Source organism: Patagioenas fasciata, chromosome 11 (assembly GCF_037038585.1).
Source record: "Patagioenas fasciata isolate bPatFas1 chromosome 11, bPatFas1.hap1, whole genome shotgun sequence".
Taxonomy (NCBI): domain Eukaryota; kingdom Metazoa; phylum Chordata; class Aves; order Columbiformes; family Columbidae; genus Patagioenas; species Patagioenas fasciata.
In genome coordinates this window covers 22,596,498-22,623,205 of record NC_092530.1, presented here as the reverse complement: position 1 = coordinate 22,623,205, position 26,708 = coordinate 22,596,498, and the positions used below count along the sequence as shown (strand labels likewise).

The following is a 26,708-nucleotide window of genomic DNA, read 5'->3' as shown; positions in this document are numbered from 1 at the left end:
TGTGCTGTCTGGTTTGGGTTCTAAAAGAAGCCTGGAGGAGTTATGGACAGAAATCTGATTTGAAATCAGTGTTATCCAGACACACGGAACCTTGAGATTCTTGGAACACCTCACTTGTGTCAGTACTGAAGTTCTTAATCTGGATAATGCTTTAGGTAAAATTATTAGGTACCTTCACTTAAAAAAAGAAGGAACGTAAATAGAAGCTTAGTGTTGCAGGCAGAACTCCCAGCAGTTTCCCTAGGCATAATATGATAGGCACAATCAGTTCCTTTAGCTCACAAACTCTGTCCTTCTCAGTGTAAGGCTCCATTCCTAGTACAACATCCTTACTTAAAAAACAAATGTTTAGTGAAGATGAGAGCTCCTAATTTTCATAACAGTTGGCAAGTCAGTCCTTTCACATGAGTTACCAGGTCAAGTTAAAGCTCAAATTCCCTTCACAACGTGCATGACTGACCAAGTAGAGGTGGAGTGGAAGTTAATAGCAAATTTAGAGAAAACACAAGCAGAATTGTACTGCAATTTTAAAATTCCTTAGAAACCTCATAATAAACACCTCTATATCTTTCAACAATAAGAACACAAATTATAGAATTAAATTACTTTGTGTTGCACTAAGGTGATGGTATTAGTCAACCCCATAATCAATTTCATAGCAAACCTGTGGGCATTTTATATCAAATATTCTACCTGTACAATCTGTCTCTGTTTACTGTATTAAAATTTAATGCAACATTTAAAGGTAAACCAAAGAGACATTGGTTTTCTATTATATAACATAAAGTACTTAATGCGTTTTTCCCAACTCTAAATTTGTACAATTTCTTTTTCTTTAAAAACCTGCAAATTAGATATTTTATTTTCTATTTAGGTAGGGACATCTCTACTGCAGATACATTTTTTCATAATGACAAACATGAAAAATTTAAAAAATAGCAAAAATATGTGATGCTTTGCTATTTAAAAATCTGTTTGGTAAATTCTAGTCATAAACTACTGCAGGGCAGAATATGTGCATTTTGGTTAGTTGTGTTTAGAATTTGGATGACTATTGATTTTGGCAATTAAAGAAGAACAAAGTGTGAGCTGAAGGAAGATATGAAAATCAGCAGTGTACTGGCACGAACAGACAAAGTTCAATAGGGATTATAAAACAAAACTCTCCATGGGATGTGACAGGAATATCAATGAAGAAGTCACACAGTGACAGAGTTTGAAAAAAAAAAAAACATTAAAGAAAGCAAACCCCAAATATCAGTAGTTCCTGGATCTGTTTACTTTTAATTAATGAATAGAACATTACCTAAAATGCTTGATGAATATAGGACACAGGTCAAACTAAAGAAACCTAAATCCAGACACTCATGACGTGTCCAAATAATGTGTGATTTAATGCCGTAATTATGACAACAGCCATGTCACACATTGCAGCAGAAACTGAGTGACAGCATCACAAACAAAATCTGGCTCCAGATCCTCTGGGCTTGGCTTCACTGATGGGTTGAGGAACGTCTAATGAGGGTTTCTGTCAACACACACAGGACAGTATGAGCTTACTCGAGTGTGAGACAAAACACAAATGAACAGGTAACAAATATGGCAGATTCAGAACAACTTATATAAGCCCATATTTTTAAAATAACTAAGTTCGGTGCTTAACTTCTGAAACACAGTCATAAATTTAAAAGGAAATAATGTGAATGCTGACATGAGCGGGGTTGCAAGAAGACGATGTTCCTTTATGCCCCTCTGCAGGAAGCCTCTTGCTAGAGTCGGACGGTGAGCAGCCCGGGAGCGCACCCTGAAGCACATGGGAGACACAAAATTAAGTTTACACAGGACCTGGACAGAAACCGAATCTGCCGGGAGCCAAACTCCGCCCATCTGCTGGCAGAGCCGCGGTCCTGCGGGAGCGCGTGCGCACTGCTCGCCCGTGAAGCCTGGCAGGGGATCGCTGCGGGGCCGGGGGAAGGCGCATGCGTGGGGCGATGCGGGCTGCCCGGTTCCGGCGGGGGCGGAGCGGCGGCGAGGCCAGGCCAGGTCCGGTGGCCGCGCCATGCGCGCCTGGTAGAGCGCGGCGGGGGCGGAGGGTCGGGCCGCGATGAACCTGCGCGGCTTGTTCCAGGATTTCAACCCCAGGTGAGGGCAGCGCGGCGGTTAACGGGCGGCCTCGGGCCGCGCCGGTAGCGGGACGCGTCCGGAAGCGGCGGCGCGGCGGGGCCCCAGCTGCCGCCGGGTCGAGGGGCGCGGGGGGAAGCACCGCCGGGCCCGGCTCCGCCCGCGGCCGAGCCGCTCGGTGCGGGGTCTCGGCGCGGCCGTGTGGGGCGGCTGGGGCGGAAACCGGGTTCGGCAGCGTTGGGCCGGGAGCGGCGGAGCTCGGCTGCAAGGGGCCCGTCCGCACGGCGGGTGGAGCCGCTCCGGTGCCGGCGGTTCGGGGGGAGGCGGTTCGTGACCGGTTCCCTTCCCCACACCCGCGGGTGTCGGTGCGTCCCCTCCTCGGCTGGGGCTTCACCACTAACATCCGCCATCTGGTTTCCAGGCCAAATTCCAACCATCTTTTTTATCTTTTTTTTTTTAATCACATAACTTGCTCAAATTACTTGAAGTCTCTTTTTGTTTTTTGAATTTTTCAGCTTGGTGATTTGGGGTATAAAGCTTTATACCGGAAAGCAATGTTACCTTACACTCTAACGCAGGCGTTTAGTACATAGGCTGATTTTTTGCAGGTGTGAAGGCACAATCCTAGTCTAGACTCGAAAATTGCTGATGGTGATTCTTCGTTCTTAAAATTAACGAGATGATAGTCGCCACAACTTGGGCTTCTGTTCTCTTGCCAAGCAAGTACGGATGCACATAACTTTTAAAGAAACTGTGAGGATGAGTTGAATTTTACTGCTTTTGCTGTTCCCAGGTATTTTAAGGCCCCAGGATAAAGCCCCACGAGTGACTTGTGCAGGGCAGCATGAAATACTGAGTCCCAGAAAAACCTTGCTTGAGAAAGAGGCCTTACATGATTGCAATTACAAAAAGCCGTGTTCAATTGGTTGTTCAGACAAACAGAAGGGTAACCAGTGCTCCAGGAAGTACATTGTTGCAGAGAGGCTGAGATAAACAATATGTGTGGTTGGAAGTAATGGAGAAGTAGGAACAGAAGTTCCAGAAGCTTGTGAAGTTTTGTTACTGCTGAGCGATGCTTGCAGCTTATTTGGGTGCTGAGTGGGAAGCTGAGGGGTCTCTTTGTCGCTGTGAAGAGTGACTGTTGTTTTATATCATCCTGTCCTGAGGTACTTTCATCAAGCACATGAGGAGATGCTGACCCAATAAAATCAATTTTTCTTATTAAGGAGCAGCTGAAACTCTTGTTCTGCTTAGAGACAAAGCAGCTTGATAGCTACACAGAGCAGTGCTCATCTAATTAGTGCTTTATTATTTGATGGGAGTGGAAGTTGGTGGCTTGAGTTGTGCTGTTGGATTAAGGGTAGTATTGTGACTATTGCAGCTTCACTCTGTAGCAGATATTTATTCTGTTCTTTAGGTTTTCCATATTTTAAAATACAACTGCTTCACTGAAATGGTGTTAAAACCTAATGATGTGTTTCATAAAGCAGCCTGTGATCATCAGGTGAAAGGGTGGGTGACTTTTCCCCTCCTGTAGTGTGAGGAAATAATGTACCGTGTAATTATTTTGTCTGATTTTTGGTGGTACAAGCAATTGCTGTGCTGCTGCTCTCAAGTATTCCAGGTAGATTTGTTCATTCTTAGGTTGACTAGGTTATAAAATATATCAACATAACTATTTTAAATTTGTGAACACCATCCTCAGTATTCCAGTTAGAAACTTCACTCTGTAATCAGTACCTTTGTTTAACCTTTTATTTTTTTTCTATAATGTTCCTTTTTTAAAATTGAATGTAAACATTAAAAAAAAGAGAAAAAACATAAACCAACAAAAAAACACCATCTGGAGTCTGCCTTATTACACTATGTGATAGTTTTTAATCTTTAGTTAAAAATAGTATGGATAAAACTATATAAATTTGGAATGTAATTTTGAATGTCAAAAGCTATCTCATTTGATTTGTATGAAAGGCCATGTTTTCTGAAAACATGTACAACTGGTATATTTCTGAGCCTCTAATAATACAGCTCCTGACTGGATCCCCATGGGAGGGAACTATTTCTAGATGTCCATTCATTAAGTTTGTCATGCAAAAATGCTTTTGATGTGTTCCCCTGAAGCGCTGGCTTTATAAGTGAAAGAGATGACATACGATATATTTATGATTAAATATTTGACTCTTCAGAACTGATTTGATTCTTTGCAAAGAAGTTGGACACACATTTTCTGTGAGGAAGTTTCCTGATTACGTTTCAGCTATGGCTAATTTTCTTGTTGTTCACAAAGTATATGTTCAGTTGTATGCCTTCATTTCTGACTGTCTTTTTTTTTTTTTTGGTCTGTTTAATAGCAAATTTCTTATTTATGCCTGCCTGCTGCTTTTTTCTGTGTTGCTCTCCCTACGTCTCGATGACAAAATTCAGTGGAGTTACTGGGCTGTGTTTGCTCCCATATGGCTCTGGAAGTTGATGGTGATTGTTGGTGCCTCGGTGGGAACAGGAGTATGGGCCCGAAACCCACAGTATCGGTAAGTGGGGGATATTTATTTTGCAAAGCGGCGGGAACATCATGTGTTTTCCACACTGAATCAAATTCATAGATAAGGTTTTTAACAACATAAGGTATAGCATCCAGAAGGTTTGTTTTCAACATGTTTTAAATGATTAGCATCACTTATAGCGTAAGCAGACAGCTTTATGCATCTATGCATGTTTTAATGCTAGTTGCAAGAGTTTATCACAGGCTTCAACAATATTGTCTTTGGAAAGCTAAAACTTCTCCTGGAGTGACTTTTTGTGCTTTTCTGTTAGTGTTGGGGTTTTCTTGCTTTAGTAGAAGCCATATAGAATATCTTCCTATGCGCTAGGAATATGCTGTATTTAGTTAGATTATTTTCTAAATAGCAAAAAGTAGCTTAATACACTAATAACAGGCAAATACTTCACATTTGCAAAGTAAGACATTTGTGGGAACAAATTCTGTAAATTCCTTTTCATTTTTGTCAAAGGGGTTTAACATTAATATTTTAGTTGTCAGTCTCGGGTGAAATAACTTTCAGACTTTTAAATACATCAGTGTTTACTTTTTTGGTAATCTGAGTAAGATATGGATTTGAGCATTCCAGGGGAAAAGAAAAACTAGCTTAAATTAAGTGCAATAAATTCAATTCTCTTTTCTATCTATGGTGAATATGAAATTCAAAACTTTGCACATGTCTCTTTCTGATACACTATATTGTGTAGTTCAGGTCTCATTTGCCCCTTCTGGTAATGGTTCTACTGTGTAGGAAAGAGTGTGGTTTCTCTGTGTGTGCTATTATTTTACAGGCATTTTACTTTTTAGCATTAGATAATATTCTGTTGCAATACGCTGATTTTGGTGAATAAAGAAATTCCGGGGAAAGATGTTGCTTCAATGAAAGCTGGTGCAGGAACCAAACATATAATTTTAGACTTAGCTTATTTCCTAAGAGCCTGTGTGATATCTGAGTGTTTATATAGTAGCAAAGAAATCCTGTTTTATCTGCACACCTGTGGAATCCTTAGAAAATATTCCAATTGTTAAAGTCCCGCTGCCCTCTTTGACTAAAATACTTTGAATGTGCAGCTTTATGGGCAAGAAATCCTGTTACATCATCAGGAGTGTAGTGTAATAGCGGCTCTTTGGGCATAATGTGTATGGTTATTAAAAACACTTGTTTATATTGGAAACTTAACAGGTGAAACAAAGTGCCTTGGGATGTTTGGAGGACAGTGTGCTTTCCTACTGACACAGCAACTGAATGCTTCCTTATCCTCTCTTTAGAGCAGAAGGAGAAACCTGTGTGGAGTTCAAAGCCATGTTAATCGCAGTGGGCATCCACCTGCTCCTGCTGATGTTTGAAGTTCTGGTGTGCGACAGGATCGAAAGAGGAACCCATTTCTGGCTCCTGGTCTTCATGCCGTTATTCTTTGTATCTCCGGTGTCTGTTGCAGCTTGTGTGTGGGGATTCCGACACGACAGGTCTCTGGAGGTAACGCTGCATTTGGTATCTGTGGCACTCGTGGCAGTGCAAGACTCAATTCCATTACAGTTAATCTCTCAGTAAAGCACGATCCGGACAACTGCATCTATTGCATTAATTGTTCGAACTGACCTGCTAGAATGAAAAATCAGGGTCGGGAATACTACAATATTTTCTAATCTCTTCTAGCTTTTTCAATTACTAAATTGCAGCATGGTTTAAACCTGCCTTTTTATTATTATACATTAAAAGGACTCACCACAAACTCTGCAATATGAACTAATACTAGTCTCTTAAATGGACATGACTGGAGAAAATTGCACTGACAGAAGGCGCTGTCCCTAGGGAGAATTGAACTTTCAGTGCCCTAGATAAGGAGTGTTGAAAATTTCTTCCTATCCCTATCTATGTGCTTAAGCTTGAATTTTGTAGGTATAAAACAGCAGACATGAAACAATAGGCTTTTATTTGCTGCCTTGACCTTCTTTCTTCTCTAACTCACGCCATTTCATTTTGGAAGAACTTTGCAAGGATTCTCAAGATCTTCCCATGGCTGTGGCATTTTGCAGTAAGCCAGTGGTACAGACTTATTTTAAATCTAATTTTCCAGTCTTTTTAAAGTCACCTGTCCTTCAGCAGTGAAGATTTCAGTGCAGTCCCTGAAGGAGGCAAGTGCCTGCTTCCTGTTGGGATTTTGACTTCCTCTACTGTGAATTTCAAAGGCATTTATTCAAGAGTTCATAGTACACAGTGACAGTGAAAAGTAGTGTGTAGTGTCTGCCTTCAGAGGAACAGTACATTTCAAAGACACCCTACATACCTACATGTTTTTGGAAAGGGTTTCTAACTTACACTCCAGAGCTTCAGTTAGTCTTTTCACATAATAACTTTATTTCATCTTTGAAATGTCCCTATGTAAGGTTGCCTGTAAACTTCAGAAACAGAATCTTGCCAAGTCTGATGGTGTTTCCTTGTTTCAGTTTGTTCAAACAAGACACAAACTTGATTTTGTGGTGTGGTGGTTTGGGTTTTTTTGTTTTTGTTCCTGAAGTCTCATTTAGGGTTAGTTCACATAGCAGCAAGAGGGACACATGAAAAACTTTCTTTAACATTTTTAATGAAGAAAATAGTTGTTTTCCAGTGCTTTGCTTTTTTCAGTCTGATTTGTTTGCCTTTTCTTACTTCTCTAATCACTCTTAATATTAAATGTTGCACGTAGTGCTCTTTTTTAATTCTGTTTTTAAATAATACCAGGAAGGTCCTTCCACAGGAGACAGCTGCCCCTATGGTTACTCTGTTGGGATGAGAGCCTCCCAAATTTAGGGATGCTTAGTAATATCTCCCGTAAATGAAACCGTTGTTCCATTTTGCAGTGATAAGCATAGAGTCAGAAAAGCCATTTGACAGATTCTTTGGTTATCTTGGAAACAGCGTCACCATGCTGAGAGTTAACTACTGTTATTTTTCTTTTTCTAGCTGGAAATCTTGTGTTCAGTCAATATTCTACAGTTCATATTTATTGCACTTAGACTAGACGAGATCATCAGATGGCCGTGGCTTGTATGTAACAAGTGTTTTCTTCTTACTCTTGTTTAAGTGCTGAACTTCATAAAGATATTTACTATAGGGGACAGTTGATGTATGATCAGAGTCCATGATCATGTTTTTGCTTACTTAACGATCCCTCACTGACAGTCTGGCATTTAATGCAGTAGTCATGGGAAACGGGCCGTTCTTTGGGATTACACCCTTCGGGGGAGAGGGATGTGCCATCAACTGCAATTAATCTCTCATCAATTGTTGAAAGAGAAATCCTAACCAAGGGGTTTGAATGGGAACACTAAACTAGCCATGAAAATGATGGGAATGTGTTGGTAAATAGGGTGTGGTAAATAACTTGTTCTGTTTGTTGTGTTACCATGCATCTAAATCCACTTAGTGCCAAGTGGTCACTGAAAACTGCTGAAGTCCCCTGTCCCAAGTGCCTTTAGAATACAAAAGTGCTGTTTCTGTGTCCGAGTGTTTGTGAACCTCCATAAAGCTGAAAATCTGGCATGATTATGACTGTCCTTTTTATTTTGCAAAAAACTAGGAAAAGGATCTAATTTAGAAACTGTTTGAAGTAAGATGTCCAGTGTAGAAAATAGTTGCTGTTTGAGCCAGGATAAAATCACAGAAGTCTTATTAAAGTTGAACTATATTGACTTAATGTTCCAGCTTGATGGGGAACCCCAAAGAACTGATATGGGTTTTAATAGTGCACACAATTTGTGAAGTTACATATTACATTAGTGAAAGGGCATTTATTTTTCTTGTTTAGACTTACTATGTAGACTTATTTAACAACCCCACACCTGAAGCAAATCAAACTGGTAAAAATGTATCACTGTCTGGGAGGGGGGGAAAATGCAGTTAATTTCTTGTTCTTTCAGGTTGTTTGTGTTCCGCTGTGGATCTTGATGTCCTTTCTGTGTCTGGTAGTGCTCTATTACATTGTCTGGTCTGTTCTGTTCTTGCGCTCTATGGATGTGATTGCTGAGCAGAGAAGGACACACATAACGATGGCCGTCAGCTGGATGACAATTGTAGTTCCACTGCTCACTTTTGAGGTAGGAAAAAGCATAAAGAGGTTTTTGTATCTTGTTCTTTTTCAGTGAGTGATGAATGTTGCTTTCTCTTTTTGAACTTATTAAAATGAGAATACTGCTTTTGGTTTTGGAATAGAATATGAACAGCAAGTACGAAAGCAAAACAAGAATTTGATGTTTCTTTCGAGTTTGAGTAAAATATGCATCACATTGGAACTGACTGCATGTTTCTGTGGAGTTCTTTTTCTTCACAGATCAGTAAAGTTTAAGATCGGAGATCAGCATATGTTTGAAGCTGCTTGAAAGTGGGTACTGCAATTAAACTGACATGGTTTTGTTTGGGTTTTTTTCCATTTAGATCTTACTGGTACACAGACTGGACGGGCATAATTCTTTTTCTTTTATACCAATATTTGTTCCTCTCTGGCTTTCACTGATAACTTTAATGGCAACAACATTTGGACAAAAAGGAGGAAATCACTGTAAGTATTTTAAAATCAGGGAAAAAGCTTGAAACTCCAGGCTTAAATGCATTTTATTAATATTTGTATTTTCAAAAAGGAGGTTTTTGTGTATATGCCCTCATGAAATAATTCTGGTGTGTCAATCTTTTCAGGTGATTTTTAGTAAGTTTTCAGTGTTTATGGTATCTCTTGCTTTTTTTTCTTATTCCTGTAAGAGCATAACTTCTGCTTGGACTCAACTTGAAATCTCAATGGGATTTTAATTTCCACTTAACCTTTTATCCTTCCTTATTTCTGTGGGTTTCATTCTCATGGGATGTGACTGGATCTTTCTGCTCTGGGTTCTGAAAACAGTGTAGCACCATTTTTTCCTTAGCATTTGTCCTAATTGCCTGAATTAGTATTCTCTTTCCTTTTTGGCCAAATAGTGCTCTCTGCTGCTTAGTTGTGACCATATTCTAATCTAGTGCAGGTAATAGCAAGGATGAGATAGTCCTCTCATCATATTGTATTTGGCTAACAACAAAACTATTTGGGGAATACTGAGTGCATACATTTAATAATCTCTGTCTGCCTATGCCATCACATGTCACGAGATTGCGTAGCCTGACTACTTTATTACATTTTCATTCTGTTCTGCAATCATGTGAAATGGTTTTTTTGGTTTTTTAGGGTGGTTTGGAATTCGCAAAGACTTTTGCCAGTTCCTGCTTGAAATTTTCCCATTCTTACGAGAGTATGGAAACATTTCTTACGATCTTCACCATGAAGATCATGAGGAAACAGAAGAAACACCACTGCCTGAACCACCGAAAATTGCACCAATGTTTCGAAAAAAGACTGGAGTGGTCATTACACAGAGTCCTGGAAAATATGTGATTCCACCTCCCAAATTAAACATTGATATGCCAGATTAAGATGACAGCAGCATATTAAATGGGAATTGGGAATCAGCAGACAAATGTATTTCATCTCATGCCTTGTCCCAGTTCCTTTAAAATGGGTACTGCCAAATCAGTGGCTTGGAGTACACAAATCAGCGATCTTGAAGATAATCTGAGAGCTTTTGCAGAGATACGTGGTGGTCTAATTTGTGAACGGGTTGGTTGCACGCTTGCCTGTATAGTATTTATATGAACATTTTAGCAGTGTAATATATTGTTTAAAAGTCTTGTCCTGTACAGTATAAGTATTATCTAAAAGTATTTTTTTAAAAACCCTGTATGAAATGCCTATGCTATTTCAGGTGTCTTTTAGGTCCTAAATATACACTTGATTTCCATGTCTGTTTTAAATGCTTTTTTTGGGATGCCTTAATATAGTACCTCTGTACTTCTTTTTCTGTCCAGCCTCAGGCACAGGAGTGTTGCACTTCTCAGGCAAGACTGGAAAGCTTTTTTGGGAGGAAACGGAATGTATAGCAACTTCCACACTGGTTTTGAGTTAGCTATGTCAATTTTCATGGAAATACTTCAACTTTTGCATGGGCTTGGGAGTCAAGTGTTGCTTTTGTTGCTTTTCCAGTTTCATGTTTTAATTCTTCTTGAGCAGCATGTGCACCATTCTCCCATTAGACTGACTGCTGAATAAGCTGTTCCTTCTTGCATTGTGTGTGCAGCCTATGCCAGCAACATTAGCTCTAGGTTTTACAGCTGTCAGTTAGCTGATATAAGTATTATAGCTTGGTCTTCATTACCAACTTTGTGTTGGTGTAAATGATTAAACTTTTCAAGATAGGAAACAATTGGTGTTGGTATAGAATTTTCTTGTTTGAAGAAAGATCTCCTTTGATGGATTGTGTTGGACTTCAGGTGCTTTACAGAAATCTAGTCTTTGAAAGCTGTACTCCAGTAGCTCAAAGTGCCAAAATGAATGACTTCTATTTGTTACTCTTCCCACTTGTCTTTAATTCAATGTTAGATTTTCAAAGCTTACTCATATTTTTCATCTTAAATGAAAGGAATTTATAATACGTGCTTCATTTAGTTTTATACAAGCATCTTCTTTCTAGTAAAGGCCTTTGTCTAAAGGCTGTCAGATCACAGAGCCATATACTGCAGACTGTTTTCCCCATCACATGCACATCTAATGTACCAAACCTGTGAATGAGGAAAATCTGGTCCTTTCTGGAACTTTTACACTTACGGCACATAATGCACACCAGGTACAGAAACCTCATCCAGTGAATCTGTCTCTTTTTGAGAAGCCTGTAGAACATTATATAATACATCACCCATCTACGTTAAAAAAAAAATCACATTTACTTAGTTACTTATATATGAAAAATTTACTAAACCATTAATAATATTTAGTAATGGTCACAAAAATTGCATCTTGCTTATTTTGCCTCAGAAGAGCTATTCTTCAAATGTATTTACTTTTTCAAACAGTTTTGGAAGGGAAGCCTAAACAACTCACTGATAGTGTTGAAACTGCTGACTTGTGAATTACAAGTTTGCATTTAGGCAGGACAAATAACAGTGAGAGGCAACACCTACACTGCTGAAGGGATCAGTTCTTCAGGGATGTCCACCTGCCACACACCTTTTCCCCCTCTGGCAGGAATAGGTTCCAGGAGCCATCTTGGATTTGAAACAACAGTCAAGTATTTCTGTTCTAGGTTGCTGAGGACAGCTTTGTTTTCCAGCTCCAGAATCTTTTCAGGAGGCAAGTTTTCTGGACATAGTGATGTCTCTCCAATGTCAATTAATCCTGTATTATAAAATTAAAATACAAAGTCAGTTGGCTGTTTGATCTCCTAGGGAAAAATTTTCCAAAAGTAAACCTCCCAGAGGACACAAGAACCAGCTCATTTATTACCAGAAGAATGTGGTGTGAAGCATCTGTGCCTCAAACTGATGTCGTTCACTGCCAAAGACGGCCTGTGTGACTGGACTGAGGCTGGTGAAGAACAGGTTAAGTATGCAGTGACAATTTTTACAAAGGTAAAGGTTTGGTCCGTTCCAGTTGTGTTGCGATCTCCAGTAGCAGCTGGGATACCCCTGGCAGTTGTAAAAACAAGCTGGTACCTCAGGAGAAACAGCTCCTACAAAAACTCCCGAGCTACATTTGGCCTTGAAACAGCTTCATTCAAATCACACTCTGCTCCCATCAGGACACTAGGCTATTAACATTTTAAAATCTTTAAACTATATGGAAATTCCTGCTCTGTGGAACCCTTGCAATGGTCACAAATGGGAATTCCTATATTGCTTAATCATTATATTAAAGACCAAGGAAGCTCTGATACCTACTTCACAATTTATTGTGCAATTTATGACAAGGTTACAAATCTGCATGTTACTTAGTACCTAACAATTTTCACCACTGTAGAACCAGAACAATTTTTGAGTATATGTTATAGAAGTCATTTGTTGTATATGAATAGCTAAAAATATTCAAATGAGAATGCAAGATAGATGGTATAACAAAAGATATCTACAAGAAAAGAGCATAAAACGAGCTGGATACACATTTTGTAAGTATACCATACAGTAACATACATTGTATTTCAGCACAACATAAGCAAAGAAACACCACCCCATCCTTGCTGTGTTTGTTTGAGAAACAAACTTGTTATAGAAACAAACTTCTTCACTGCCCAAATAACAAGAGGGATGGAGCATTTGTAAAACTGAAATAGGATTTATATATGTAGTATTCTCACATGACATGCAAAGCACTGCAATGTCGTAACTTCACTTGACTAAGAGTACTGTAAAATGGTTTCAGTAGGAGTTCCTAAGCTCGAAATGCAAAAAGTGTTGAATTGACATTTATTATCATGAAATAAAATAACATGCAACCCATGTTATACTATCTTCCTGCATGATGAGTTAGCACAAGTCATGTTATTTCTTGTACAGACTTTAGAATTGTAGTCTCAGGCTTTTAGTAGAGTGCGTGTATTTTCAAAACTGAGGCCCGACTAAAATTCTTTATCCTAAAAGTCAAAGATACTTCACATTGCCAACACAATGAAAAAGAATAAGTTTTATTTACAACAGCCATCACTGACCTGAGCTGACACGGGTAAGGAACTGAAATAGCCCCCCAACTCAGACATCACTCCTTCAGAGGAAGCGTTAGAGCAATGTTATAAGGAGCAAACTGTAAAGCAAATACACGTTTGACTGAATGTCAACAGATCGAAAATTTGCTGGGAAAACATAATCCAAGGTTGCTTACCTGCAATAACTCCTCTGCCAAATTTTTCCCCTCTATCCAACAAGTCTTGCACTTGTTTTGGTGTCATACCAAACCTATCCAAAAGAATCTCTCTCCACGTTTCATCTTCCCAGTCCTTAACAGCTATATGAACAGCAACGGTGCAGTTCTTGTAGTCTGCTAGCACAGGACGCCAGCGAGTCTCTACTGTTTTGACTTTGTTTAAAACTAATCCAGCATAGGGCTGTCGGAAGGAAAGGCAACCAAATTTCATCGTCTTTGTTGCATCAGAGCCCGTTTGTTTCCTACAACCGAACACGACAGCCGGAGTTTAGTCTTTAGAAACGTGTTTATGACCACGACAAATGGATCGATCTGCCCGAGCACCTGCCCCGAAGCCCAGGGCGCAGCAAACCGGCCTCCCCAGCCCGCCGAGCCCCGCTCCGCCACCACACATCGCCCGCCCCGGGCCCCGGAGCCGCCACAAACCCCCCCGGCCCGGCGGAGCCGCTGCAGCGGCGGGCGGGGACCCCCGACCGGAGGCACCGGGAGTCCACGGTGCACCACCGCGCTGCCCGCTCCGCCCCGGCCCCGCCAGGGGTTGAAAAGCCCGCTCCTCAGCGGGGAGCCCAGGGCCGGCCCTGGAGGGCCGCGATTCTCCGCGGCCACGTCCGCCGGCCCGGCCCGCGTCCCGCTCCCTCACAGGCCGCCTCACAGCCACGGAGCCCCGGGGGCCGCCTCCTACCTGGCGCCGCCAGCTCCGCGCCGTTCCCTCCGCTCGCTCGGTGCCGCGGGAGGAAGGTGGGTGACGGGGTGCCGGGCCGCGCCGTGGCGGCGGCGGCTCCGCTGCCGCGTGTGGGCGGTGTCGCCTGCGCCCGGCGGGGCGGGGGGCGGGTTCCCGCGTTCCCGCCGCTGCGCCCCGGGCGTTCCTCGCTCGGCACCGGGCCCGGCCTTCTCTGTCACTTGCGCTCTGCTGCGGGTTGAAACGAGTGACCGGCCGCAGGGTCTGGCCTTCCTAGCACGGATGTTTTGTACAGCACGGTTGTTGTTTGCCAGCAGAGGTTTGATCCGTGCCGGTCGCCTTGCGATCCCCCTGGCAGCAGGGAGCGGTCTGTGAGCACCGCACGGGAGAGGATAACGTGGAAAGGGGGGTTAAAAGTGATGTATGGTCCCACCGTATTTATTTAGCTTCAATGGGGGAACCAAAATGTCTCTCCTGTTGGTGAACACATGTATTTTAACAGCTAATTATGTTGACATATGAAGATCCGCTGCATTTTCCCGCATTTTAGAACGTCAAGCAATATGAAGTGTGATGCTGAGACTCCATATTCTTTCAGCAGCAGCTCAGTCTTGAGGATTTCTACTAATCCTCTCCATTTTGCCTTTCCCTTAAATATGCAGCATATGGACAACTAGCCGTACAAAACAATTTTATGTGTTAGCATTTTCAAAATTATCTACATAGAGGAACGACTGAAATAAATCTTTGTATTCACTAGGACTAGACTTTATCTGTCTAGACTTAATCATGCAAACTGTTGTTAAAATATATTACTTAGGTAATTATCGATCTCAATAAATTTCAGTTACCACTGTCTCTGCAGTATCAGAAGTGGGTACAGGGAGGCACTGCTGGGCAGCACTGTCGCTTGGGAACGAGGAGACATAAAGCGCATCCAGGCTGGCAGCAGGCAACGGCAGCATCTCCTGGCCACCGATGACCCAACACCACCAAGTTGTGCAAACTGGAGCCAGCTAGGTGGGCAATGTTGGCCGGCACTCGAGGTCCAGCACGAGGTGATGCACGTGGGGTGCGTAGGACTTCACCGCCTCAATGTGCAGGATGTTGGTACGCCACTGCTGCCCACGCAACTCTGCCAGCAGTCCCCGGATCCGAGACGCTGTGGCTTCAGCCCACTTCTGCCACTCAGGTCTGATCCTGGCTCCCAGTGTCTCCTTCCCGCCATCCTCTGTTGGGTGCGGTGCCTCTCCATTGTTGCCAGCTCCCTCCGGAGACTTGTGCTCAGCCTGCAGGACTTGGGTCTGCAGTGGGGCTGATGTGGGGAGAGCCTCCACGTTGTGGTGGATGTGGAGAACGCCACCCGTGTTCTTCAGGACGCGGCAGGCCGTGGGCCAGCCTTCCTCCGAGCTGGGAATCAGCCCCAGGTTCACTCGGTCTGCTACGTCCCGCAGCTCCAGCTGGAAGGAGAGGGGAGGTGAAGGGGAAGCCATGTGAGGCTGGGGTGCTGTGGCTGGTCGGCACTGCTCACCTGCCTGCTGTCCCTGTGGTGGACGCGGCAGCGGTCCTGCACGCCGTTCAGCACCAGGTTCCTCCGCAGGGCCTCCACAGCGTGGCCGTTCCACTCGCAGGCGTGGGCAAAAGCAGCCCCGGCATGAACCAGGTACGGCAGCGTGAAATAACCGATGCCTGGGGACAGAAGACAGGACAGTGTATGGTGGCAGGGTCTGGGCACCCCTGAGGTCTGCGCTCATCCTCGGAGGCAGAGTGGATGCAGCTCACCGCCCCGGCTTTCTGCGTCTGCTTTGCTCCAGGTCAGAACAAGCCCAGATGCTGGGAAGACAGAAATTCATCACCCCTTGCCTCCACAAAAGCAAACTCTGTCTTGAAAAACGTTTACAGAGGAGCTTATTTTACCTTCAGTCTTTAGCCATTAGCTAAAGACCTGCCCTGCTCTGCTTCCACTCTGTGCCCAGACTACCATTTATTTTAATTAATCCAGAGCAGTTTTGTGAGTGCCACATCCTTTTTGTGGAGCACATATTGGAAGCATTAACTTCCCCAAGTGCAAAACAGTGGCTCTCCAAACACGCAAATGCCTGATGTGATATTCCCACTCACCTCACAGCTCAGGACACTTCATTTAGTGCCAGCTTGTCATGAAAGCACATCAGTACATGCTCAGGACATCTACAGGAATTTTTCAGAAACAATACAGGGCAAATCTTTTCCCTGGATCCAAACGATTCCTGTGAACAGCACTAGGTACAGAGCAGTGCCCTGCAAAGCCTGAGTGCAAAGGCATTCCACGTGCCCAAAGGCACCAAGGGACACAAGAGGGACAGCAGTGCCAGGTTAGCTGGGGGCTCACAGATGGGGCAGGAGCTCTAAGCGTGGGAATTTTTCCAGTCTGGGCTGGAAATTACATTCCACATCCACCTGGATGCCATCGATACCTGCATCACCACTCTCTGCCTGCCTGCCTCTGCAAGCCTGCCCTGCCAAACTCCTCCGCCACCCCCATTACCTGCATAGAGATCCACCAGGACCTCCCCGGAGCAGGGCAGTGAGGCCACTCGCAGCTTCTCTGTGATGTTGCCCGGCGAGAACATGCACTTTGTCACGTCAAACGTGTACCTGGGAGACACCAGCACCCAGTGAGGGCAGCCCCTTCCCTGCCCCGGCCAAATCCTGTGCTGCAGCTCCTACCTGATTCCGTTGTCCACATGCTCCACCCAGCCATCCTGGCCCAGCAGCAGGGTGACACTGGGGGACCGCATCCCGTCTGGCAATACTCGTCCTCGCCTGGCCAGCCGCTGGGCACCCAAAGCCGAGGTAACGGTCTCCCAGAGCACTGGACCTGCAATGCACCCATCCCGGGAGCTTTGGGAAAGGCCAGGGCAGCTCTGCAGGCCAGACCTGGGCAGGCTCCCCCTTACCCAGCTTCTCCCATGCTGCAGCCCTGAAGCTGTCCTCACTCAGCAGGACCAGGTCCCCGTGCCGCTGCCACGCACGGGGCACATCACACTCCAGCTCCTCTGACCAGCTCTCACCCAGCAGCCGCTGCAGCTCATCCCGCAGCTTCTGGGCCGGTGTCCGCCGGCGAGCTGCCCTGGAGGGGACAGGGTCCTGTGGGCGGGATGCAGCATGCAGGGCGGAGATCCCAGTGCCCCACAGCAGGGCTCAAGGCGAGGGGTCCCTCCCAACCTGGATCCGGAGCAGCTCACAGGGCATCTCCTGGGGCAGCCATAGACGGGACAGCTTCTCCTCCAACACGGGCAGCGCCACGCGGCCCCCCGGCAACTCCTGAAGCCGGTAGCGCCCATCCAGGAGCTGCTCCTCTTCCAAATGCTCCCTGCAAGGCCAAGACACAGTCAGGCCCTCCCCAGTCCCACCACAGAGAAGAGATCCCCGTTTGTGACAGTATTCTGACACCAGGTCTATGAGAAACTGCAGGAGTCAACGGCATGAGAACAAGTGTTGGTGGAATAATACAAGAAGCAAGGACTGTATGGGACTGGATACATCAAGGACAGAGGGATTGATACATCAAGGACACAAAAAAATGCTTTTATGGTAGCAATTCCGGTGGGAATGCAAAATGTGTCACTTATGTAATGCCTAATTTAGCAAACCAGCAATGCTTGAGCAAGGATTCTAGCAAGTATAAATACAACCCTGAATTTGTAGTAAGTGTCTCTTTGCATCTAAAAAAAGAGAGTTGTGCCTTATTCACTACACCCACTGGGTGCAGGGCTGGGCCCTCTGAGCTCTCCTCCCCACCTGCACCCTGCCAGCCCTGCCTGCACCCCGCTGGAGCGGCCGCCGGGCTCCTGTTCCCCATTGCAGGCTCACCTGAGACGCTGGGCAAACCGCTGCTCCGTGGCCAGCGCAGGGATGGGGATGGGGACATCCCTGCCCTCCATCCTGCCAAGCCCCAGGACAGAAGGACGTCACCAGCTGGCAGGGATGTGGCCACCTGCCAAGTGGGCACAGGGTGTCAGGCTGACAAAGGGAGGACCCGGGGCTGGTGGGGGTCCCTGGCACCGTCATGCTGGGGACATTGGAGCCTTGGCTGCACCCCAGCGCAGGGCGCTGGCTATCCCGGGACTGCCATGGGGTGATGGGGATGGGGGGACAAGGGATAGGGTACCCCAGGGGATGGGGTGCCTGGGGGTGGTGTCCCGGGGTACTCTGGGGAGGGAAATGGGACGCTCCACGGAATGGGGTGCCTGGTGATGGGGTACCCAGAGGACGGGGTTCCCGGGGTGTGGCAGGAGAGAGTGCCCGAGTGGGGGTGGGTGGGATGTCCCAGGGGATGGGGTGACCCAGAGGATCAGGAGGATGGGGTGACCGGGGACAGGGTGCCCCCAGGGATGGGGTATCCCGGGTGTGGGTTACCCGGGGAACCGTGCCCGCTGAGGATGTGGGGCTGCCCCAGGCTGGCATCTCCTGGTCGGGTGTCCCGCGAAGGGCTCCCCGAGGTCACATCACCCCCGGCCGCGTGTCCCGGCCCCCCACCCCGCTCCTACCCCGGATCGCGGCGCGCACACAGCAGCGGCGCGTCCCGTGTTTCCCGCCGGAGCCTTTTCCCCTCCGCGCCGCCGCCATATTTGTTGTGGGCGCGGGCGGAAGTGGGGGGGTGGCGTAGGGTGAGGGACCGGAAGCGGCGGCGAGGCCCGGGCGGCGGGATGGCGGGGCTGTCGGTGCGGGACCCCGCCGTGGATCGTTCACTGCGCTCCGTCTTCGGTGAGCGCCGCGGGGCCGGGTCGGGCCGGGGATGAGGGAGGGAGGAAGGGAGGGAGGGAGGGAGGGCAGGCGAGCGGACCGGCCGGCCGGCCCCTCCGCGCCGTTCGGGGCCGGCCCCTCCGCGCCGTTCGGGGCCGGCCCCTCCGCGCCGTTCGGGGCCGGCCCCTCCGCGCCGTTCGGGGCCGGCCCCTCCGCGCCGTTCGGGGCCGGCCCCTCCGCGCCGTTCGGGGCCGGCCCCTCCGCGCCGTTCGGGGCCGGCCCCTCCGCGCCGTTCGGGGCCGGCCCCTCCGCGCCGTTCGGGGCCGGCCCCTCCGCGCCGTTCGGGGCCGGCGTCCGCGCAGCCCTGGGCCGCCGCGCTGACCATGTCTTTCCCGCAGTGGGGAACATCCCGTACGAGGCCACCGAGGAGCAGCTGAAGGACATTTTCTCGGAGGTTGGGCCTGTGGTCAGCTTCAGGTGAGAGCGGCTGCGGGAGTCCTGCGTCCAGCTCTGGAGCCCTTAGCACAGGGCAGGCATGGACCTGTTGGAGGGGTCCAGAGGAGCCACAGAAATGATCCGAGGCTGGAACAGCTCTGCTGGGAGGACAGGTTGAGAGAGCTGGGGTGTTCAGCCTGGGGAAGAGAAGGCTCCAGGGAGACTTTATTGTGGCCTTGCGGTGCTTAAAATGGTCTGATAAGAAAGATGGAGACAGAGTTTTTAGCTGGACCTGTTGCAACAGGACAGGGGATGATGGTTTTAAACTAAAGGAGAGGAGATTCAGACTGGACATGAGAAAGAAATTTTTTACAGTGAGGGTGGTAAAACACTGGCCCAGGTTGCCCAGAGAGCTGGTAGATAGACACATAGACTCATTTCAGTTGGAAGAGACCCTCAGGATCATCAAGTCCAACTATAACCTAATGTGGCTCCAGCACTAAACTGAGTCCCTAGGAAGCTCGTCTTTTAAACGCCTCCAGCGATGGTGACTCCACCACTGCCCTGGGCAGCCTGTTCCAATGCCTGACAACCCTTTCTGTGAAGAACTTTTTCCTAATATCCAATCTAAACCTCCCCTGTTCTATGACTGTATGATAAATGTGGCCCGGAGCCCCACAGGCAGCATGGCGCTGTGCGGTGCATACTGGGCAGAGCTGACCCACAGGCAGGAGCAAAGTGGTACACAGCAGTGCGGCTTCTTGGGGGTGTGGGGCTGTGACAGCCGTTCAGGCACTGAGGTCCTGTGCCGAGGTCACCTGGAGATGTAGAGAGCAACACGCCAAGCACAAGGGCCTGAAGGTGGGCATGGTGCTCCAGCTTGGAGGTGCTGCCCTGCTGCGGTGTGGAGCTGGGGCAGATCAGTCCTCAGGTTCTGATCAAGCTCGGTGCAGAGAGATGGAGATGCAGAGCTCTCCTATCACAGTGGCTCTGCAGGGATGTTTTCCTGGCTTGGCACCAGGCTTCAGAGAGCAATCAGGTAGGGGATTGGGAGCTCCAGGAGCAGCCAGTCTAGTCCTGTGCTCCCAAGAGCTGCCTTGGGTCACGGGAAGCACAATGCTTGTGCCAGTGGCATTCCTGGACACTGGAGCTCTGGAAACACCCGTCGGCCTGGATCCGGGAGGCCTTTTTGCTCTGACCTAGGGCTGGCTCTTGCATTTCTTGACCAGACTGCAGTAACTTCACTCTGCTCCCCATTGCTCCTGTGTGGTGCACCCAATAGCCCCTGCTGAGTGTTGGGAAGCTGTGAGCACCGTACGCTGCCTGCGCTGCTCTCAGCAGTGCTGGTTCTCTCCTCCTTGCTGTGCAGGCTGGTCTATGACAGGGAGACGGGAAAGCCAAAGGGCTATGGCTTCTGCGAGTACCAAGACCAGGAGACGGCCCTCAGTGCCATGCGGAACCTGAATGGGCGAGAGTTCAGCGGGAGAGCCCTGCGTGTCGACAATGCAGCCAGCGAGAAGAACAAGGAGGAGCTGAAGAGTGAGTCTGAATTTTGTGGTGGAGAACGCACTGATGTTGTGCTGGGCCCGTTTTTTTCAGTGTTACAAGGCATTCTTCTGTGAGGCTGGTGGGGAGGAGGCCTCACAGAGCTCATGTGTTCCAAGCCATGTAGCAAATAGTTTTGCAGAAGGATGCATGGGCTCAGCGCTGTGTTTTCTCGCCCAGATGATCTCCCTGTTTTCACTGTCTCCCTTTCCCTGTAACGGTGCTTCTCTTCTCTTCTCATGAGCTGGTTAAAAATGGCCGGTTCACATTGCTGTATGAGGTCACAAACTCTTTTGCAGGCTTGGGCACAGGCGCACCCATCATAGAGTCACCCTATGGGGACCCTGTGAATCCTGAAGATGCCCCCGAGTCCATCAGCCGGGCAGTAGCCAGCCTGCCGCCCGAGCAGATGTTTGAGCTGATGAAGCAGATGAAGGTGAGTGAAGCAGAGAGATGCCCTTGCTCTATGAGCACGGCTTCCGCCACCGCTTCCCGTGCCTTCACAGCCCATGGTGCCTTGCCAGAGCTCTGATCCACGTGTGTCTTCTCAGTTGTGCGTCCAGAACAGCCCCCAGGAAGCCAGGAACATGCTGCTCCAGAACCCCCAGTTGGCTTATGCCCTACTGCAGGCACAGGTCGTCATGAGGATTGTCGACCCTGAGATTGCGCTGGTTTGTCCCTTGCTGCCTCATCGGGGTCGGTAGGATAACACGGGCAGCCTGCTGTGGAGTGGGGAGCAGAAGAAAAATTCCTTTCTCCTTCTTCTGCTCCTAGAAAATCCTGCATCGCCAGACCAGTGTTCCTCCTCTGATCCCAGGCAACCAGCAGCCAGTGCCGGGGCCAGGGCCTGCACCAGGACCAGGGCCTGGGCCAGGGCCAAACGCGCAGCTGAACCCACAGAACACCCCATCATCCCAGCCACAGCCCATAGTAAGAGCCTGTGGGACACAGTGCTGTGCAGGGAAGGGGTGGATGTTGCCGGTTGCAGCTCTCCCAGCTTGGGCTGCGGTGATGGAGTTTTGCTGAAGTCTAGTTTCTCTCCTGGGCAGGGTGGGATGCACGTGAATGGCGCTCCTCCCCTGATGCAGCCCATGCAGGGAGGAGTGCCGGGTCCGGGACAGATGGCAGCCGCTGTGCAGGGCCCAGGCCCTGGCCCCATGGCTCCAGGAGGTGAGTTTTAGCTGAATGGTGCCCTGGGCCCACCGATCCTGCAGGCGTCCCCCCCTCTACCTTCTCCTTAACTGAAGGGCTTCGCCCCGTGAGAGCACACACAGTCCCGTACCGTGTGTTGTGGTTGTTACTGCTGCCAGTGGCAGTCAAGAGAGTTGGTTTATCTCTGTGGGAGACCAACGCCAAGAAAATAAACTTCCCAGGAGCTGGGATGGTGGGAGAGGTATTTAAACCCAAAGGGATGGCTGAGAAGGGATCTGATCTCTGCGTATTCCCTCTCAGGTGGGTTGCAGCCTCAGGTTGGAATGCCAGGAGCAGGGCCAGTCCCCTTGGAGCGTGGACAAGGTAAAACAGACGTGGGTTAGTGCTGTGCGTTACAGGAGCCTCGCTTCAGCGGGACCCAGGCCACGGGTGCTGAGCAGTGCTGTGCCAAGAGCCCCTGCCAGCCAGCTGCCAGCCTGCCTGTCCCTGGATCTGGGGCAGCTCCCACAGTGCTGGTCTGCCCCTGGGTTTACTCGCTTAGGCGCAAGGCTGTGGTAGCAGCTCTCCTGCTCCAGGACCCCAGCCCATGCACCAGTTTGCTCCCAGCTTGTTGTGCAGACGTGTCCTGGAATCCAGGAGGGCTGCTGGTCCCCGCAGAGCCCCGCGGAGCGGGACGTGCCTTTGTTTCCATCTCTCTGTGAACCTGTGGCTGTCCCTGTGCTTGTGCGGACGGGCAGAGCTCGCTCTTCTCTGGTCCCTGTCCTGCTCCTTTGCTGCCTGGGTGCTGGGAAGCAGGTTGTGCTGCCGCCGCCTCTCCCAGCGCTCCCTGTGTCGTGCCCGGCAGAGGGAGCTGGACCTTTGCTTTTGCTTGTGACAGTGAGTGTGAGGCTTGGCGGGGTATTTCCCGGTGACGATGGCTTGGCTCTGCTTCTGCCGGCACGGTCTGTACGGCCCAGCCCTGGGGCCGGATTGCTTACGATTCATGCAGGTTCATGCATTTCCTGGCTGCCCCATCAAGCCACGCGCCGGGGTTGGCACAACCAGGACGTTCCTGTTCTCCCAGTAAGAAAGCACACAGGCAGTTAAAACCCCTTTTGCTGTAGTTTGTATTGTAGGCCTTGTTTCAGGAGTGTGGCAAGACTGTTCTGAGATCCTCTGCTCCTACGTGCTTAGGGAGAATTGATTCTCATTTTCTTTAAGGGAGGGCACCATCTTCCTGAGAACAACATGGTAGTTCTTGGCACCCGGAAGGTTTTGGAGAGCAGGCGAAAAGCTGGCACTGAGGAGTGCCATAGGAAGCTGTGGGCAGGAGCAGAAGTTGTCTGGCTGTGTGTTGTGGGTGGCAGTGTGATCCCCCCAGGATGCTGATTCTCTGCAGGACATCCTGCCCTGAATGTTCATGCGGTGAGTGAGGGAAGAGCTGTGCCAAGCTGGCTGTCACACCTCTGGTGACAGAGGTGGCATTAATGGATGAGGTTGATAAAGCCAGACCTGCAGCATCTTCTCTGTAGGTTTTCTGGGGGACTTCAGGGAGCAGAGGTGACCCTGCAGGCAGCACTGTCCCCAAGGCTGAGTGCATGTGTGCATACACTATTTACGTGTTTGCTCTTCTCCCTCTTTTCCTGCTGCTTGCCCAGGGAACCTGCAGCTCTCGCCCGTGGGACCTGCCAGGCCTGCGTCTATCGAACGCGTTCAAGGTATCCCAGCACCTGCCAGCTCGCTCCTCCCGTGGAGCTCGTTGTGGAGTGTGTACAGAGCAGCTTTCACCCCCCTGTGCTCAGGGTCGGGGACTGGCGTATCATTCTGTGTAGCCTGACAGGGTTAAGAGCAGGAGGAGGAGGAAGAGGTTGCAGGGTTTCCTCCAGAGCTGGAGGAGACAACAGCCTAGTGCTGCGTACAGAGCTTGTGGAAAAGAGAGCGTCCTTTCCGTAGGATCCAGCCCGCCTCGTCACCTCGCTACCAAGACCCTTCCAGGTCTTGCTTTGCTCCTGGCCCTGCGTCAGCAGGGTGTTGATGCCCACGCTTGTAGGGATTGTCACGGGGACACCCACACTTAGTTTGGCCGCCTGGTGCCGTAAGGAGCCTGAGGTAGAGCCAGAGAGGGAAAGAGAGGCATAAAATCAGCAGCCAGGGAAGGGGCTTCAGTGTACTCCAGCCTTGTGCAAGAGGCTGTCCGCCCTGGCAGTCAGCACGGCTCAGCCCCTGCGTGCTGGGGAGCAGCCAGGCCACCCCAAGAGCGCTGGGGGACAGTCTGAGCACGGCCCTGGTTATGCGGATCCTCACGAACTCTTGTGTGTCTCCCTGGCAGTGCCCATGCCAGATCCGAGGGCCCCTATGCAGCGTGGACCTCTGCCTGCCAGTGGCCCGCCACCCCGAGGCCTTTTGGGAGATGCCCCGAATGACCCTCGCGGAGGGACCCTGCTCTCAGTTACTGGAGAAGTGGAGCCCAGGTGAGGGGAGAGGGAAGGAGAGGAGCCCTTGGTACGGTCCCCTGCCCAAGGGTAATCTCTTGCTGAAGACAGGGATGGCACCACCCTTCCAGGAGTCACCGCTGCCTGGCTGGAAGCCTGTGTGCCCATGTCCCTGGGGACAGGGCATCCCCAGGGTGGTGACAGCAGCCCTGTGGTGTGGGGCTGCCACCACCCGTCCCTGTGCCAGCCTCACCCTCCCCCCCTGTGGCCACCTTTGGGGGCAGTCCCAGTGCTCTGCCCAGACCGTGCCAAGCCAGCGTCTGATTCACACTCTCTCGCTTTTTCTCCTCCTCCTGCTTTGCTCTCCTCTCTCTGCATCAGAGGTTACCTTGGGCCACCCCACCAGGGAGCCCCTATGCACCATATGCCTGGTCATGACAGCCGTGGCCCCCCACATGAGATGAGGGGGGGACCCATGGGAGAACCCCGACCGCTGATGGGAGAGCCGCGGGGGCCCTTGATGGATGCTCGAGGTGAGAGAGGGGGCATGAAATAACTGGGTGGTACAGACAAGAAGTCAAGAGTGGAGTCCGCTGCCCTGGCATGAGACATAGGAAGGGGGTTTGGGCAGTGAAACGACTGACTCCAGGGAAAGGAGGGACAGTCCCACAAGGCAAGGGCTTCCTCCAGGCATGAACCCTCTGCCCCTAGCCCTGTACCTTCTGGTGTGGAGGCCCAAAGGAGGCAGCGGGCTTGCTCCCATGCTCCCTGCTGCACTGCTCCCATCAACACATTGCCTTATCTTTCCTCTGCAGTCGGAAGAGATCCCCGAGGACTGGAGCCGCGGGGGCTGGAGCCACGTGTGTTGGAGGCGCGAGCCCTGGAGGCGCGAGGCCTGGAGCCACGGGTCCTGGAGCCACGAGTGCTGGAGGCCAGGGCCATGGAGGCCAGGGTGATGGAGCCCCGGGGCCTGGAGCCTCGAGGGCCTGGTCCCAGCCCACGTGGCCCCATGCCTGGTGGGATACAGGGTCCTGGGCCACTTAATATGGGAGCCAGTGGCCCGCAGGGGCCCCGCCAGGTACACACACCTCTGCTCAGCTGGTTGGACACTGACGGTGTCTTGTCGATTGGGGCTGGGTGGGGGGATGTGATCAGGTCCTGCAGCAGCCTGAGCGGGGAGAGCGTCCTGCAGAGCAGCACCTGGATCGGTGGCTCTTGGAGGGGGTCAGGGCATCTGTCCCATCTCCATGGGCACTGCCTATTCTGCTGGGGATGAGACGAGGCTCAGGCTTCTCTCCACCTCTTCCTGATGTGCAGGAAGGAGTGCAGGAGTTGGAGGGAAAGAAGAGCACGCAAAACACACTGTAGCCTGTCTCCATGCTCAGGCATCTACAGGCTGGCTGTGGGGGCATCCCTCTGATCATCCTGTGTTTGTACAGCTGAGTGCAGAGCCCTCTTGGTCCTTACCCCATTTCTCATGCCCGCAGGTCCCTAACATGGCAGGGGCAGGTATGCAGGGAGGAGGCATTCCTGGGGCAGGAGTCCAAGGAGCTGGGCAGCCCGGAGGCTTTAGCCCTGGACAGAGCCAGGTCACCCCCCAGGATCACGAGAAGGTGAGAGGACAAAAGGGAAAGGGTGAGACACCAGGAGCAGTACTTCTTCCATGCCTCACTGTGGTGGGGACGGCATAATCTGTGGCTGCTCCAGCAGAGCACATCTCTGACTCACTCCTGTGCCCACAGGCAGCCCTGATCATGCAGGTTCTGCAGCTGACAGCGGACCAGATCGCTATGCTTCCCCCGGAGCAGCGGCAGAGCATCCTTATTCTGAAGGAGCAAATCCAGAAGTCTACAGGAGCACCCTGACAGGTGACATCCTTAACCTGGCCTCAGCCTGTGCCTGCTCCCCTTCAGTAAATTGGAGAGTGCTCAGGATGAGGCTCTGTCCTGCTTTTCCTCTCTGTGCTGGGGTTCACTCTCCTCCCCTTACTTCTCGCAGGCCTGGCAGGCACATAGTGGAGATGCCATCGCCTGGACAGTGGTGACGCTCCGTGGCAGCTGCTTCCCGAGGCTGGCAGAGCTCATGCTGTGCTTCGGGAGGGGGTTCTTCTCCCCCACTAATGTTTTTCCCTCCCATTCATCCTTTTTTCTGTGTGTATATTTTATGATTTTGAAATAAAGTGGGTGAAGGGTTTGAGTAAAGCTGTCTCTCCAGCTGCCTTGTTTGGTCTCTTGTAGAGGCTGGAGTAGGACTGTTGGGTTCTGGGAACAGTCTGGCCCAGCTCCAGGCTTGTTTCACTCGCCTTCCTCCCTTATCCCCAGCCCTAGGGCAAGATCCACTCATGGGATTTT

General features: G+C 49.6%; 4 protein-coding genes across 10 annotated transcripts; 2 read left to right on the top strand and 2 right to left on the bottom strand.

The window, feature by feature from the left end:
* Positions 1 to 1,984: 1,984 nt before the first annotated feature.
* TMEM185A (transmembrane protein 185A) lies at positions 1,985 to 10,459 on the top strand. Of its 3 annotated transcripts, none has more exons than XM_065846904.2 (7): positions 1,985 to 2,142; positions 4,473 to 4,649; positions 5,927 to 6,134; positions 7,602 to 7,685; positions 8,558 to 8,734; positions 9,072 to 9,195; positions 9,850 to 10,459. In XM_065846904.2, the coding sequence occupies exons 1-7, from the start codon at positions 2,105 to 2,107 to the stop codon at positions 10,092 to 10,094; spliced, it is 1,053 nt and encodes a 350-aa protein (XP_065702976.1). In that variant the 5' UTR covers positions 1,985 to 2,104; the 3' UTR covers positions 10,095 to 10,459. The 3 variants fall into 3 exon arrangements, with proteins under 3 accessions (XP_065702976.1, XP_071669680.1, XP_071669678.1); XM_071813577.1 differs by lacking the exon at positions 1,985 to 2,142 and adding an exon at positions 2,644 to 2,844; XM_071813579.1 differs by lacking the exons at positions 1,985 to 2,142; positions 7,602 to 7,685 and adding an exon at positions 2,633 to 2,844.
* EOLA1 (endothelium and lymphocyte associated ASCH domain 1) lies at positions 6,111 to 14,235 on the bottom strand. Its single transcript, XM_065846905.2, has 4 exons — positions 14,090 to 14,235; positions 13,366 to 13,649; positions 11,676 to 11,889; positions 6,111 to 6,260 (listed from the first exon to the last, which is right to left on the bottom strand). The coding sequence occupies exons 2-4, from the start codon at positions 13,616 to 13,618 to the stop codon at positions 6,203 to 6,205; spliced, it is 525 nt and encodes a 174-aa protein (XP_065702977.1). The 5' UTR covers positions 13,619 to 13,649; positions 14,090 to 14,235; the 3' UTR covers positions 6,111 to 6,202.
* TRMT12 (tRNA methyltransferase 12 homolog) lies at positions 14,089 to 18,709 on the bottom strand. Of its 3 annotated transcripts, none has more exons than XM_065846903.1 (8): positions 18,619 to 18,709; positions 17,942 to 18,065; positions 17,294 to 17,441; positions 17,026 to 17,215; positions 16,796 to 16,946; positions 16,614 to 16,723; positions 15,618 to 15,775; positions 14,089 to 15,546 (listed from the first exon to the last, which is right to left on the bottom strand). In XM_065846903.1, the coding sequence occupies exons 2-8, from the start codon at positions 18,010 to 18,012 to the stop codon at positions 15,103 to 15,105; spliced, it is 1,272 nt and encodes a 423-aa protein (XP_065702975.1). In that variant the 5' UTR covers positions 18,013 to 18,065; positions 18,619 to 18,709; the 3' UTR covers positions 14,089 to 15,102. The 3 variants fall into 3 exon arrangements, with proteins under 3 accessions (XP_065702975.1, XP_065702974.2, XP_071669677.1); XM_065846902.2 differs by lacking the exon at positions 18,619 to 18,709 and adding an exon at positions 18,488 to 18,597 and having other exon boundaries at positions 17,026 to 17,198; XM_071813576.1 differs by lacking the exon at positions 18,619 to 18,709 and adding an exon at positions 18,488 to 18,570.
* Positions 18,710 to 18,732: 23 nt separating this feature from the next.
* CSTF2 (cleavage stimulation factor subunit 2) lies at positions 18,733 to 26,558 on the top strand. 3 transcript variants are annotated; one of them, XM_065846899.2, is made up of 15 exons: positions 18,733 to 18,835; positions 19,213 to 19,291; positions 20,619 to 20,788; positions 21,094 to 21,230; positions 21,346 to 21,465; positions 21,569 to 21,724; positions 21,844 to 21,964; positions 22,247 to 22,309; positions 23,584 to 23,643; positions 24,255 to 24,396; positions 24,739 to 24,890; positions 25,173 to 25,435; positions 25,845 to 25,970; positions 26,100 to 26,225; positions 26,356 to 26,558. In XM_065846899.2, the coding sequence occupies exons 1-14, from the start codon at positions 18,778 to 18,780 to the stop codon at positions 26,220 to 26,222; spliced, it is 1,770 nt and encodes a 589-aa protein (XP_065702971.1). In that variant the 5' UTR covers positions 18,733 to 18,777; the 3' UTR covers positions 26,223 to 26,225; positions 26,356 to 26,558. The 3 variants fall into 3 exon arrangements, with proteins under 3 accessions (XP_065702971.1, XP_065702972.1, XP_065702973.1); XM_065846900.2 differs by lacking the exon at positions 23,584 to 23,643; XM_065846901.2 differs by lacking the exons at positions 23,584 to 23,643; positions 24,255 to 24,396; positions 24,739 to 24,890.
* The last annotated feature ends 150 nt before the right edge of the window (positions 26,559 to 26,708 follow it).

Excerpts from the sequence above, each read along its gene's own strand:
- TMEM185A (XM_071813577.1), top strand. The coding sequence starts at position 2,801 with ATGATAGTCGCCACAACTTGGGCTTCTGTTCTCTTGCCAAGCAA. Across the intron at positions 2,845-4,472 it reads TCTGTTCTCTTGCCAAGCAA|CAAATTTCTTATTTATGCCT; the intron begins GTACGGATGCAC and ends TCTGTTTAATAG. Across the intron at positions 9,196-9,849 it reads ACAAAAAGGAGGAAATCACT|GGTGGTTTGGAATTCGCAAA; the intron begins GTAAGTATTTTA and ends TTGGTTTTTTAG.
- EOLA1 (XM_065846905.2), bottom strand. The coding sequence starts at position 13,618 with ATGAAATTTGGTTGCCTTTCCTTCCGACAGCCCTATGCTGGATTAGTT. Across the intron at positions 11,890-13,365 it reads TGGCAGAGGAGTTATTGCAG|GATTAATTGACATTGGAGAG; the intron begins GTAAGCAACCTT and ends TTTATAATACAG. Across the intron at positions 6,261-11,675 it reads GAACTGATCCCTTCAGCAGT|CAGGTCAGTTCGAACAATTA; the intron begins GTAGGTGTTGCC and ends TTTTCATTCTAG.
- TRMT12 (XM_065846902.2), bottom strand. The coding sequence starts at position 18,535 with ATGCCAGCCTGGGGCAGCCCCACATCCTCAGCGGGCACGGTTCCCCGG. Across the intron at positions 18,066-18,487 it reads CAGCGGGCACGGTTCCCCGG|GTGGCCACATCCCTGCCAGC; the intron begins GTAACCCACACC and ends CCCACTTGGCAG. Across the intron at positions 15,547-15,617 it reads ACCACAGGGACAGCAGGCAG|CTGGAGCTGCGGGACGTAGC; the intron begins GTGAGCAGTGCC and ends CTCTCCTTCCAG.
- CSTF2 (XM_065846899.2), top strand. The coding sequence starts at position 18,778 with ATGGCGGGGCTGTCGGTGCGGGACCCCGCCGTGGATCGTTCACTGCGC. Across the intron at positions 25,436-25,844 it reads GCCCGCAGGGGCCCCGCCAG|GTCCCTAACATGGCAGGGGC; the intron begins GTACACACACCT and ends TCATGCCCGCAG. Across the intron at positions 25,971-26,099 it reads CCCCCCAGGATCACGAGAAG|GCAGCCCTGATCATGCAGGT; the intron begins GTGAGAGGACAA and ends CTGTGCCCACAG.